The following is a 14,385-nucleotide window of genomic DNA, read 5'->3' as shown; positions in this document are numbered from 1 at the left end:
ACTTCTGTGGAGTGTGCTTGTTACTGATCCTGCTGTCAGTGTGAGTGCCCTGCACCCTGGTGTTCCTGAGGTAAGAGAGTAAAATCTTTATTCCTTCTCCCTCCTCTGCTGTGTCTACAAGTTGTTTGTTCTTGAACTAATGGTCCTGCTCGGAATCTTTGCTGGTGAACAGGCTTCTTCTGGTTTATCTACTGCCTCTTAAAAAATGTATTTTATTATTTGGTATCAGCACAAATGTCTGAGCTTTAAAGCATCTTTGTAAAGTGATCACACCAAGCTAGACTGAGCATACCAGAAACCTTCTGTGTGAAGGACAGAGTAACATCCACCAGCAAAGCCCAAGTGAATGGTTTGTTTTTTCTCCAAAGGATTTCCTAACAGGAGTCTCCTCCTTTGAGCTTTTATCACAGCATTCAAATGGAAATGATTTAGATGCTTTTGCAAGTTGTAGAATCACCTGTTCTCTGACAGATCTCTTTCAAGAGGTTTGAAAAGTCAAAAAACCTTGGAGAAAAAGGCAATCTAGCTTTGGTAAGCTGTGTGGGTTTTTGCAGAGATTGCTCAGTGAGCAATAATCACTGCTGCTTGCACTTATCAGGACTCTATTACAGAACTCAAGGGCCGAGCCTGGACACAGAATTTTGTGCGTTTGAAAACCTGAGAGCAGGACACGAGGAGATGATCACAGGGCTCTCCTGTGTGACTGCCTCCTGCAGCGCTGGCCCCGCTGGTACCGAGCCCTTGCACAAATGTCAAGGATTTCCATCCGGCAACAGAAACGTCCTGAGGTTTCCTCCCCGAGCCTCTCTGAACACACAAATCACCCAATGAGCTGAGTCTCTACCCTGCTCAGGAGGAGCCTCCGCATGCACACACCACCTCCAGAAACCCGGAGAGGCTCAGGGAAAAAGGACAAAAGGACGAAAAGGGGGAAAAGGACATTGATGGCCTGAGCACGCAGCGAAGCCCATCAGGACCATTTACATCAGGGTACATTGAGTTCTTTGGGATGACTTTTCTCTCCTCTATCCCGTATTCATCGTTTGTGAAAGGTGTCTTTTACCGAAGTCCTGATATTTTTGGTTTCTTATGACTCGCCGCCTCTCTGATGCAGTGCCTTGCTGCAGCACAGAACTGCAGAAGGGCATCAGAGACGTGGGAATTATTTCAGCTCCTGCCGGTCCTGGCTGAATCAGAGGATGGGTTCTATTTGAAACATCACACCTCGTGTTTAATTAGAGCAGCGACTGCAACACCCGCCCGGGAGCCGCACGCCTTCCCAGCAGAGAGCCAAGCACGGCCAGGCTGGGACCAGGAGCAAAGGCACGAACTCAGGGACACAAACTCAAACTCAGGGACACCAACTCAGGGACACCAACTCAAACTCAGGGACACAAACTCAAACTCAGGGACACCAACTCAGGGACTCAAACTCAAACTCAGGGACACCAACTCAGGGACACAAACTCAAACTCAGGGACACAAACTCAAACTCAGGGACACCAACTCAGGGACACCAACTCAAACTCAGGGACACAAACTCAAACTCAGGGACACCAACTCAGGGACTCAAACTCAAACTCAGGGACACCAACTCAGGGACACAAACTCAAACTCAGGGACACCAACTCAGGGACTCAAACTCAAACTCAGGGACACAAACTCAAACTCAGGGACACCAACTCAGGGACACAAACTCAAACTCAGGGACACAAACCGAGGGACACAAACTCAAACTCAGGGACACCAACTCAGGGCACAAACTCAAATTCAGGGACACAAACTCAAACTCAGGCGCACAAGCCCAGGCTTTAGGGACTGTCCAGGTGCAGTTAGGAGACCTGCAATACACATCTTGCACAGATGAGAAATAGCATTGCAGCTGTTCTTGTCCTTTTTCCCCCCTGTTTTTTTTGGTTTTTTTTTTTTTTTTAAGCATTCTTAGCATTTGCACTTTCTAGCTGAGGCTGGCTTCAAGAAATCTGAGGAGTTATCATCACTTTTTCACTGTTGTTGGTTTCCAAAATTTGCTTATGCTCCTCTGCAGGCTAAATATGTTATTTCAAAGATTAATTCAATGTTGAGTCCCCAGCCCCTGTTGCCATTTCGGTGCCTATTCTGATGCTGCTCCACCACGGCTTGTTCTTGCTGCTGCTCACAGCTACATCTGTTGATGGGCTGGCAGCCATCTCCAGCTATGCAAATAACTTTGGAGCACCTTCTCCAGATTTTAATCCTGTTCAGTTAGCTTCTCCTGGAATCCAGGATCTCTGTGGACATGCCAGATGTGCCTGCTGTAACTCGGGTTGGTGATGTTCTTCCTCACCAGGCACAATTCTTTTCTGGACTGAGTTGTGCTTCTGCGTCTTGTAGTTTGTTTTTAAACTTAACTACTGTGGCTTCATGATTTTTGTTTCAAATGTGACAAGCTCTGTAAGCATTGCCTAAAGACTGACAGATGTCAGATATTTAAAATTCACATGGAATAGCGTTTTATTACCTTTCATTTATTTACCTTAGATTGAATAGCTTTCAATCTCATCTCTCCAATAATTTGTCAAACTACCTGATTTTACCTCTGTGTTCAGGTTCCACCTTTCTGTTCTACTGCAAATACCCATCCTATGTTCTTTATAGTAAACTTTATCCCATTTTACATGATCACTAAATGATCTTAATTTTAACTCAGTTCTGAAAGCTTCTATGTGATTAACAGCCATCCTGTTGAGATTTCACCTTTCCCCCTTTATACATCCATAAGTTTAGATTGGGTCTTAGGAAGAAATTCTTCCCTGTGAGGGTGGCAGGCTCTGGCACAGGGTGCCCGGAGCAGCTGTGGCTGCCCCTGGATCCCCAGCAGTGCCCAAGCCCAGATTGGATGGGGCTTGGAGCAGCCTGGGATAGTGCAAAGTGTCCCTGCCATGGCAGAGAATTGGAACTGGATGATCTCAAGGTTCCTTCCAATCCAAGCCGTTCTGTGATATTCCACAGTCCCCGCTGGTCACACAGCTTTTCCTCGGGAGCCAGGAAATCTCTTAATGGAGGTTTAAGGCCAGTTTGTTCTGGTTTATTCTCCTTCCTCACTGGAGGGAGAGTGGCCGCTTTATCCACTCGTTTTTGTCAGTGGCGCAGGAACCCTTTTCCCGGTGTTTCTCCCGTTTTTCCCGGTGTTTCCCCCCTTTTTCCCGGTGTTTTCTCCCCCTTTTCCCGGTGTTTCCCCCCTTTTCCCGGTGTTTCCCCCCTCTTTCCCGGTGTTTTCCCCCCTTTTTCTCGGTGTTTTCCCCCCTTTTTCCCGGTGTTTTCCCCCCTCTTTCCCGGTGTTTTCCCCCCTCTTTCCCGGTGTTTTCCCCCCTCTTTCCCGGTGTTTTCCCCCTTTTTCCCGGTGTTTTCCCCCCTCTTTCCCGGTGTTTTCCCCCTCTGTGGCACTGCTGCCCTCCCGGTTCCCGCAGCCCTTCCCGAGGCGCTGGGCTCTCCCACTCCGTGCGCTCCGTGTCCCGTGTCCCGCCTCCCCAGCCCGCTCCCGTGGGAATGAATGCCCGCAGTGCCCGGTGCCACCGGAGCGATCCCGGCCCCGCCTGAGCCACCCTGCTCCGGCAGCGCCAGCCGGGAGCGGACAGCCGGGATTTGCCCCGGAGCGAGCCGGGGGGACCGGGAGCGCACCCCCGCTATCCGTGGAGCCGCGGGCTGGCATCACGGCATGCCACAGGGCGCCGGGATGCCCGGGGGATCCCAGCCGAGATCCTTGGAGAATTCCAGCCTGGATCCCTGTGGGATTCACAGTGGGATGCCCGGCAGACCCAAGCCGCGATCCCGCCGCCCGACACCGTCCCTTCGCGCGGGGGGCGGTGGCCGCCGCCGCTCCGCCCTCTTCCCCGCGTTGTTTGTCCCCGGGCGCGCTCCGTAGCGCGTGCGGCGGCGGCGGCACGAGCCGGGCCCCGCCCCTCCCCGCCGGTGCGGGTGCGCGAGGAGGGCGAAGGGAAAGGGGGGGGGGGGTGTGGGCCGCGGGAGCGCGCACCGGCCGCGCGGGCGCGCACGGGCCGCGCGCGCACGCCCCCGCCGTGCGCACGCCCCCGCCGTGCGCACGCCCGCGGCCGGCCCCGCGCGCGCGGCAGCGACTCGCAGGCGCCATGGCGGCCGCTCGCTGCAGCGACATGGCGGAGCCCCAGCGGCGCCTTCCCGGGCAGGCGGCGCCCGCCGAGGAGGAGGAGGAGGCGGAGGTGGCGGCCGCCGGCGGGGCCGGATCCTCCTCGTCGTCGTCGCCGCCTTCGTCCGCGGCGGAGCCCGAGCCGCTGCTGCTGCTGAACGGCGAGGCGGAGAGCATGTCGGAGCCGAGCCCGGAGAGCGCCAGCCAGGCCGGGGACGGGGAGGACGAGGACGAGGAGGAGGAAGAGGAGGAGGAGGAGGAGGAGGAGGAAGAGGAGGAGGAGGAGGAGGAGGAGGGCGGCGAGGAGGAGGAGAGCAGCCTGGTGGGCAGCAGCAGCAGCAGCACGAGCAGCGGCTGCTGCAGCGACGAGACCCGCTCGCCGAGCCCCGGCGGCGGCAGCGAGGCCGACGCCAAGGAGGAGCCCAAGGGCCCCCGGGGCAGCCAGGAGGAAGGGCCCGGCCGCGGCGGCGGCGGGGGCGGCAGCAGCTCCAGCAGCGTGTCCAGCGGCGGCGACGAGGGATACGGCACCGGCCCCGGCACGGGCGGCGGCAGCAGCTGCGGCAGCGCCACGTCGGGGGGCCGGCGGGGCAGCCTGGAGATGTCCTCGGACGGGGAGCCCCTCAGCCGCATGGACTCGGAGGACAGGTCAGTCAGCGTCCGGGGGCCCTGCCCGGCCTCGGCAGCCCCGCTCCGGGCCGCGGGGCCGGCACGGCAGCCACAGGTTCCTGCGGCCAACTTGTGCCGGGCCCCCGCCCTGCCGCTCGGCCCGGCCCTGCCTGCGGAGGAGGGGGCGCTCCCCGGGCAGCGCCGGTCCGGGAGAGCCCCGAGCGGCCCCGCCGGGCGCTGCCTCCTCCTCCTCCTCCTGCGGGGCCTCTTTCCTCGGAAGCCGCGGATTTTTCTCAGATGGTGCTCTCGGGGTTCTTCAGGGCCGCGTCTTGTACTGAAGCTTCGGGATGGGAAATGAATCCCTGGATGCGGTTTTACCTGCCCCCGCAACACGGTCTGTGCTCTAGAGGGAGAAAACAGAGTGAAAACCTCTTAAAACATGCGGGGGAAAAAGCCCGAGTTTACTAAAATGAAAAGGAAACCGGCCTTTCCTGCAGTACGTGTGCACAAGTAGTAATCATTCACAGTGTAAAGTGAGGCTCAGAGTCGTCTTCGAGTGAGTTCTGTAATTGTCAATTGCAGGATCTGTAAGGATGGGTTCTTGAGCTTTTGTACGGTAGAGCCACACGTTTCGTTTTAGCAGCTCGGTTCCGGTGAAAAGGCATAACCGAGTTCTCACGCGTGGTTCGGTTCTACCGTTCGGGTCTGTTTCAGCCTACTAAGTCAAGCATTTCAAAGAACGTGGCTTATGTAGTGGCTCTCTTGGATGTTGTATGCGACAGTTTACTCGAAAAACTGAAAATAGGATGGAAAGAGGACGTAAAAACCGTGTGAAAGTGCTGCGTGCCCCATACTAATTAGTCTTTTGAAATAGTTTAAGAAACTTGTACAATTTTTCTGTACGTTTAACAGAAAAAGTATCAGTCTTTCCTGCTAGAGTAGTTCCAGTTAAGTACCAATTAGAATTCTATTTGTATTTTCTTCAGGTAGTTTCACTGTTAAGTGTGGAGAATTACGTGGTTTGGTCCAGAAATGTGCTGTGAATGTATGTTAGATTAAAATCTTTGTAACTATACAAATACCCATATTTCAGAATGAAAATGGGGCATGACTAGACCTAACCTCGAAGATTAAAGCTAGCCCAGCAAACCCTTCGTGAGTCAGAGTTCCCCAAAGCCATGTAATTGGCCTAAAAGTCTTAAGAAAACAGAAAAAAAAAATCAAGTCTTTGGTTTCCATCAGACTTTTGAGACTAATAGAAGTCACATTTTCTTTCTTCTAAACTTATGCAAGTGTAAGGGGGGGGGGTGTGGATGCTGGGGTTTGTTTGTAGGTTTTGTTTGTTTTTTGCTTTTTTCAAAAGCTGAGATTTTATGTGCAGTTGACCAAGTATGGTAGTAGACTTCTGGAAGGACACCAGGTACATAAAGGAGCTTTAAGATAAGAGTTTCTTGTTTCATTCACAGAATGAAAGTCTAAGTCTGATCCTGATCTTATCCGAGTGCGTGTCTGGCTTGAGGAAATAACACAAATAACTTGCAGGGGTTTTCTGGAAGTAACATGGTTCTGCCTTGCCCTGTGCACTTCAGAGCTGGTTGTTACTTTCTTTCTCTGTCATTGTTCTCCTGTCCTGTGGCTGTACATGTTTAAATCCACGTGTGTGGGTCCTTGCTCCTTCCCCCTACCACCAGCACAGGCTCTCTTGCAGGAATGGGACTCTTTGTGTTTAGTGGTTTAAATAAGGACTGTGCCTTGTTTTTAATCTTTGCTAAGTTTTATGGTGACCTTCCAGGATGAAAACTTGGGGTGTTGAGGGTGCATTTTGTGCCGTGATTCTAAGGCCTGCTTGTTGAGTTTGTGGGAGAAGAGCAATGCTACCAAGAGTGCCGTTTGTTACTCCTGGTGTTGGAAAATTTTGTTTGGTGTGCACTTTGCTGCAGCGTGTTAGAATGCTTCATTATTTTTGTCACACGTAGTCCAGCATGTTGCTTGCTTGACATTGTGGTCCAAATGATTGCTGCTGCTTGGAAGGCAGCCACAGCAGAATCCTGTGCCTTTCAGATGATCACACAGACAAGCAGAGTGTTGGAAAAGGTAGGGGATGTGCTGAAGGGCTGGAGTGTGTAAATTGGAATAGTGAAGTACCAAGGAAGAGCTGGAAACAGTTTAGGCTTAAGGGTGGAGGTGCAGGTATACAGTAGTGTATTGAAATCCTGAGAGTATTCATCATTCATTGATTTGGTTACCTCTGAATTAAAACTTAGGTTCCGTGACTATTAGAGAGCAATATTTTGTCTGTGAAGTGTTGTTTTATATGGGATAGTTTATTGTACAGTACTTGATGACCTTTGCTGACTCCCCGTGTCTCCAGCATCCCGAGGAACTCGGTGTCTGACTCTGTGTTGTAAAGCAAGATTCCCTGGGGAGTGAATAGAGAGGAGAGGGAAGAGATGGAGCTAACAGGCTTGACTTTACAGACCTTGGGTTTAGCCAGAGGAAGCTGCTAGGAGAGTACCTGGTAAAGACTCTACTGCTGTCAGCGGGTTTGGTAACATTCAGATCATGCCCCTGGGCTTGGGATTCTTTTTCTTGCTTCCTCTTTAGAAAATTTGAATGAAAAAAGGGTGTGGTAAGAGGGCCTGAATTCCATGAGTGATCAAATTCCCATTTCCTTGTGCATGTTTTTTTTATCATTCTCCACGTTGTGTTATCTCTGATTTTTCCTTTTGTGATATCAATTACAAACGAAGCAGATGAAGGTCTTGTATATGGTCAAAGTAGAGCTACTGTTCAGCAACTTCTGTTTTTAACATTTTATTGTATTTTGAGAGTACCTGCTGACAGAAAAAAATAATTTGTAGGAAATCTGTCAGTATTTATAACAACACGAGAAATGAAAACAGTGGTGACTATCAATGCCCTGAAATTTGGGGTGAATTTTAACCCTCTATTTCCATGCACGGGGATAGATTTTATACTTTGTTACAACATCCTTATCTTCCCTCCCAAGAAACCCAGAAGGGAAAAAGCAAACCCGACTGATACCTAGGATAAGTAACCAAGGTGGCATTGTGAGCTCAGCAGGAGAGTTCAGTGCAGTAGTTCTAGGACTATCCCCTTGACCTGTAGTAGTTCCATTTTTTCCCTGGGAATTGTGCTGAGTTGCCACTGCTGTGCAGGAGTTTGTGTGTGACTTTGTGAGCAGGCTCAGATCAGCTGGCTGGGTAATAATAGTCCGCATTGAAACGCGGTGATCCTCTGGATTTACAGTTGGAACAAAGACTGATATCAGCACGTGAATGCTGCTCATTTTCTTGTGCCTTTCCCTGACTCGAGACCTGTGCTGAAAGGATGGCTGTGTTCCTCCAGAGTCCTCTGGAGCTGCTGGTCTTGCTGTGATGCTGAGAAACGTTCGACAGGACTTGAAGAGAAAAAACGATGGTTCAGTTAACTGTAAGCACTGAAGCTGGACCTAAGCAGATACATGGATTTGGGTATAATAAACCAGCTGAGCTGAGTGCAGTGGAGATGCATCTGCAGCTCCCTGGTGTTGGTATTGCTGAATTATGATATTTTCTTACAAACACTTAGTTTACTGAAATAATTTAAATATGGTTTACTGGAACAATTATTACGGAAATATATTTAAATCTGAAATAGTTTCATCATCAGATTTTGCTGGATTTAGAAAAGAGTGGTAGGTCATGCAGTTTTAAGAAGTTGTTGAGCAGAAATTTGAGTAGTAGATCTGTATGAAGAGCTTTTTTGTTCATTCTTGTGAATTTGTCTGGTGTCTTTGTATCATCACCTAGAAGTTACCCCTGGCATTTATTGTTGTTACATTACCTTTACCCCTCTTAGGAGTTTATCCTTTGCTCCCTCCTCCTCCTGGCTGGGCAAGGAGCATGGAAAAGGTGCATTTCAGCTGTTCTGAGTGACCTGTGAGTGCTGATGGATGTGCTAGTAGGCCAAGTGTAACAGGTTGTCTTTGGACCTGTGTAGTAATCTTTCCCTTAGGCACAGCACTAAATAATGTCCACCTTACTCACAGGCAACTTTCACAGAGCTTGTAAGAATTAATTTTTATTTATTTATTTATTTATTTATTGTTTTGGGATTTTTTTGAGGGGTGGGAATAACCTTTTCATGTTTTTTTGTTATTGAGAGGCCCCGACTCAAGGAATAGTCAATGACAATTTGTGTTCCTAACCACGTAAGACTTGCAAAATACTTCTAGAAATGTTTGTGTTATTATTCTGTTCCTGTTTAATAGATGAGTGGTTTTGAAAACACATTTCAGGTAAGTTTTCAGTGGTAAACTTTTTCGTGCCTCAGATTGTGAAATTTTTTCGTTTTACTGAGTGAAATGGCAGTGTGGAGCTAATGGGTTGAAAGATAAGAGGTTTAGACATGAAAATTCCAGGCTCTAGTCTGAGTTTTTTTAAATCTCATGTGAAATGAAGGCCTTGTCAACCTTTAAGACATATGCTGATTTTAAAATACTAGTTTTAATTATAATAAGTCTTTATTTTGTCTATCTTATTTTAAAATCTTAAAAGGGAAGAACTTTCAAGATTGACTTGGCAGTGGCACATAAGTTGTATGAGTAACATTTATGAAGGCAGAGCAATAAATTTGAAATATAATACGGAGGACATGTGGTACTAATAGGTGTGTTTCATGGATCCGTGTGACCAGATTAAAAAGTGCTTCAGGCCTCTCTTTGCTGCATAGTCTCGCTTGTTCCTATGCAGGAAGTGAAGAATTGTTCATTAGCACTTATGGCAAGGTGGTTAAGTCGTTAATGTGTTTTTTTTGAGTGTGTGTAATATTGCCATGTCACAGTGAGCTATGCAGAAGTTTGCCCAAGTTTCAGAAATTCTCCTGAAAAATTTGTATTTGTAGTATTTCTAACTGCATTTATTGTTGCTGCAGTTATTTGCTTTCAAATTGCAAAATAAACCCCTTGTTCTGGTAATGGTTATGTTCAGGCCTTTCTGGCACAGGAGTAAATGGCTTTTGATGGGAAAACAAAACAGCCCAGATATTTTGTATGGTGAGTATCTTTATTACTAAAGCTGTTGGTTGGTATAATTGAGTGGTTAACATGAGGTCTTTTTGTGAACTAGATGAAAGAGCTTGGTATAATGAGCTGTTATAGTTATTGTAGTAAGATGTAAATATACTTCACAGAATTTGAGAAAAACATTTTCCTATTCAGGCTAAGACAGAAGTAGTTTTTTCTTTTATGTAGGATTTGAACATCCACACTGGTCTGTGTGTGTTTTGTGTAAGCTTGTGACATCATCGAGTCTGGTAACTTCTAAATACAAGGTTTAATAGGTGGGTTTTTTCAGGGAATTTCCTAGGCAGTAATGGAAAAAAACTGCCCTGGTTTTTCAGTTCCTCCCCCCCCCCCTTTTTTTCCCCTTTCCCTGTTTCACTTTCCAGCGAAGTTAAACAGGGTGTTATGTGTAACAGCCATTTGGCAGAGATGTGCCATCACATTCCTGGAGCTGGTCACAGCTAAAACCAACTCTTGGATGATGCAGTGGAAGTGTTCCACCACACCAGATCTGTCCACAGCTTTCTAGAACCCTTCACGTGTTTACATATTTATTTAAAACCCGTGCCCATGTGGAGGAGAGCAGTGGGGGAATGAGCAGTGTGGAAGTACACCTCGGAGCCCTTGCCTTGGGGTGCTTGTAGAACAGTCTGCTGCTGCCTGGGAAAGTGGAATGGAAGGGAGATGAGAAGCAGATGGAGCTTTCGAGACAGGAATAGAGGTTTCTGGCAAGGGGATGATGTGAGATACACACAGAAAACTTCTGGGACGACAGGGAGTGAGATATGTCTGATAGCCTGAGGGGAAAAAGAGAACTTCACCCAAAGGAAGTGAAAAATTGCTCTCTGCTGTAAAGTAGCCAAGTAATTGTGGGGAGTCCTTGAAACAAGTGGGAGTGTGATCTCCAGTGAAGTTGTGCAGGAGAGGGTAAGGAACTTCTTGTATGAACAGTGAGTTTCAGCTGCTCTCCCAGTTGCTGTTAAAAATACAATGGCATGACTTGCAAAAATACAATTTTGTAAGATTCCCTGAGGTAGAGATTTTTTTGGTTATCTGTCCATGTAGCTGATTCTTTTTTATAACTTGCTTTCTGTCTGGGGTTCATTGAAATATGAACATGTTCAAAAAGTATTTGCTTTAGAAAATAAAATACAAATATTCTATGTTTGGCTTGTTGCTTAGCATTGGTTTTGTGATACATGAAGATAGTGATTCCAGTTGTGGGTTTGCAGCATTCAAAACCAGCAAAGAACTGGGGGAAAATTCTGAAGCCTTTTGAGATGCTGAAGTACTTTTTTTTCCCCCCTTAACAATGGTAAAATGCAAAGCAAGAAAGACCTGGGATTTCTTTTCCCATATCTAATTTTCTTCTCCATACTAGAATTTATATTCTTAAATAAATTTTGCTCAACTTCTGTTGTTAATGTTTAATGGACACTTTCTTTCTTTGATAGAGCTTACTTAAGGTATATGCCAAGACATTTTCCAGGGGAAAGCAGAAGATTTGTTATGGTTTTGAAAGTCCTGTTGTCGTCCTGGTGCACCACAGAGGAGTGCTGTAATTCAAGCAGCTTGTGTAATGTCAGAGGGAGAAAACTGCACCTTGGTGGTTTGAGTTGAGACTTGTAAAAAACCATTGGCTCATACAGCAATATTATAATGTATTAAATATGCCTAAATAAGAACCCAGCATAAAGAATTTCCACTTAATATTAATGTAATTCCATGTAGCCTTGTGTATAAAATACTAGCTCCCCTGTAAAATTGCAGTAAAGTCCTTATTTTGATCATTTTACTTTATTGTGCGGTAGTAATGACTTAGATTCCAAATGAAAAAGCAGTATCTTAAAAGTGCAAAGAAAATATTTCCAATATATGCAGACAGAGAAATGTAAATATTTCTTTTTCCTTTGAAATAAAACTTTTTGGCATGTCTTTAAGTAGACTTCCTTAGGTTGACTTGGATGCTAAGTCACAGCTTAGACAGTTGGTACAAGTAGAAGTCAATTCAGTGTCCCAGAGAACAGGAGTCAAACCTTAACTTACGACCTTTTCATTATGAATTAAGCCAGTTAGTGGAGTTGTGCTTTGCTGCTTTCTTTGCTTTTGGTGCCTGGTTAATAGTTGAAGGAGCAAGTATTCACTGAGGTGGGAGTAGGCAAGGCTGCTGCTTCATACACTGCTCTCCTAGCTCTGTATTTTTTTCTGTATTAAGTTGAACTTAACGTGATGTTAACAGAAACTGGAAGGATTTTCTAGATCTCCTCAGTGAGTTTGCATCTTTCTTCAGTCATTTTGTGTTCCACTTGTTTTCTGTGTTTCATGTTCTTGGGTGAGGGGAGGTATCCTGATGTTGGGAGGCTGGGAGGGTAATACCTACAGCAGATGAAATTTCCTTGACGCCACCATCTTCCAGTGCTGATCAGGCATTCGTAGTGATTATGGTTCTCAAAGTGGGAAGCACTGTTTAAAAAATAAGTTCTTTCTGGTGGTTCTGTAGTGAGTGGTTTCCTTCTCTGTTTCTCCTAACCTGTGCTAGTAAATACACTCCTTTATCAGTAAAGACTGAAAATTGTGAACCATTTGTTACTGTTCTCTGACTTTTCAGGGAGATTATCAAGTTGAAGATAACATGGTTCCCAGAAATGAAAGGCAGTTTTATTTGTATCTTTAAGGCAGAATCGAGTACAGTTTCTTGATTTGTGTAATCCTTCAGCAGAATGTCATCTTTGTGCTGTCATACCACAAGGCACATATGTTTAACCTGCTCTGTTTTTGCACTGCTCCTCAGATATTTTGGCATTCCACATTTCTTCATTGTGTTTCCAGTTGCTCTGTGTGCTGCAAATCCTATGATAACCTGGGTTTGTGTTATGCAAATATTATGAGCCCAAATATTCTAGGGCTAACAATCTAAATAATCAAATTAAATGATCCAGGAGAGTGGAAACATCTCTAGAGGTGGTGAATCATAACACACTTTGTCAGTCTTGTTTTGTTTCCTGTGCATGTTTGTTATTTTAAGTTCCTTCAATTCCTCTATCTCAAAGAGCTTTCCTGTCTTCCCTGTTTTTTTTATTATCAGGCTGAAGTGTTTGCAGTGTTGTTCCTTTTCTTAGGTGTTTTTACATTGTCTAGACTCAGCTTTACTCTGAAATAAGCTGCTGCTTCAAAAAGAATTTAAAAACAAGTTTTTAAATGCACTTGCAGTGCTGCATAAAATTCTCTTTCATGGCTGTTTTATTTTTCTCTGTGTTGCTTGCTCAGTAGTCATATAACAATACAAAATAAAGAATTTTGCAGTCTTGTTTTTAAGATTGATTTATGAACACTTTTAAAATCTGCTCATTTTGAGGAGTTTTTGTTAGAATAATGTAATCAGTGTAAAGCATAGCTTTGATAGGTTTGATTTCCAGAAAAATGCTTGTGTGATTCAGAAGCACAAGTGCTTCCAAGTGAGTGGATGCTTTCTTCAAATCGTGCAGTCTTGGAAACGATGGTCTCTTTTATTTTTATATTGCCTTAATGTTGCTTTGACTTATTTTTGCCTATGCTCCTTTGCCCCCCCTTGCCTCTGGAGGGCTGTGGAGTGGTTGTTCTGTCTGTCTGTCTGTCTATCAGGGGTCTTTGTGGATGTCCTGTGCCAGAGCAGATGTGAACAGAAGGTGCTGCCTTCCAAACACAGTGGTGGGCTTTCACTTCATGTACTCCTGGCTTATTGTTCTCATCCAGGTACTCTGAGTTCTTGCTGCCCTGTGAGTAATCTTTCTCTTGGGCAGCCATTTAGTCTTCTGCAGTCTCTCTTTGCTCTTTTGTTTTGTTGATTTGTTTGGTTTTTTTTTTCCGTGGTGGTTTATCCACATACATTGTTTTTTTTTTTCTTAATGGGGGTAGGTTTTCCTGAACTCAGAAAATAATCATTATCAGCCATGAAATTATTTTTGATACTTTCTATTTAAAGGTTTAAATGTAAATGGTTTTCTCAGCAAAATCAGTGAAAAAAACCCCCTTAGATATGCAGGTAGCTGAAGTTGCTTTCTGTCTCCTTTGAAGATTCTCTCTGGGCTGGTTGCTGGTTCAATGAAAAGGAACTGTAAGAACTCTAAAGCATTTTGGTATCTTCATGCCACAGTCTAACTACATGCATTAACTGTTTTGCTTGTAAAACATAAACGTTTGCTTTAGGAAATTAAATTGATAAATTACTGAAATTTAGTAGGAGAAGTTTGTCTGTCACCAATCTAGATGCATCATAAAATACCAAATTTACCTGAGATGGGCAGAGGAGCAAAACCAGATCAGGCAAATCTCAAACTTTTCTGCTCTGTTGCTGGCTCATGGTGATTGCTCATGCTTTGGGAGCTCTGTTTTGCTTAGGACCTGTTTTAATCTTGGTTTTAAATGGGCATGATCATTTGGAGAGCATAAAGCAAGAAGATGAACTGAAATCTCCATGGCCACCTGTGTATGGTTGTCTTGAGCCCTGCATTTCATTGTGTACTGGTAGCCCCATGCAGGTCTTCTGATAGTGACTGCAGAAAGATGTTGGCATTCCAGTTTGCTTAATACT

The 14,385-nt window shown here is 45.8% G+C and overlaps 1 protein-coding gene across 1 annotated transcript in view; it reads left to right on the top strand.

Moving 5' to 3' along the window:
• Positions 1-4,127: 4,127 nt before the first annotated feature.
• AEBP2 (AE binding protein 2) overlaps positions 4,128-14,385 on the top strand; it is a 42,804-nt gene continuing 32,546 nt past the window's right edge. Inside the window, exon 1 of the mRNA XM_062491576.1 lies at positions 4,128-4,789. Within this exon, the coding sequence (XP_062347560.1) occupies positions 4,128-4,789 (662 nt within the window). The remainder of the gene's footprint in view (positions 4,790-14,385) is intronic.

Source organism: Cinclus cinclus, chromosome 4, assembly GCF_963662255.1.
Source record: "Cinclus cinclus chromosome 4, bCinCin1.1, whole genome shotgun sequence".
Classification (NCBI taxonomy): domain Eukaryota; kingdom Metazoa; phylum Chordata; class Aves; order Passeriformes; family Cinclidae; genus Cinclus; species Cinclus cinclus.
This window is presented reverse-complemented; position numbering and strand designations above follow the sequence as displayed.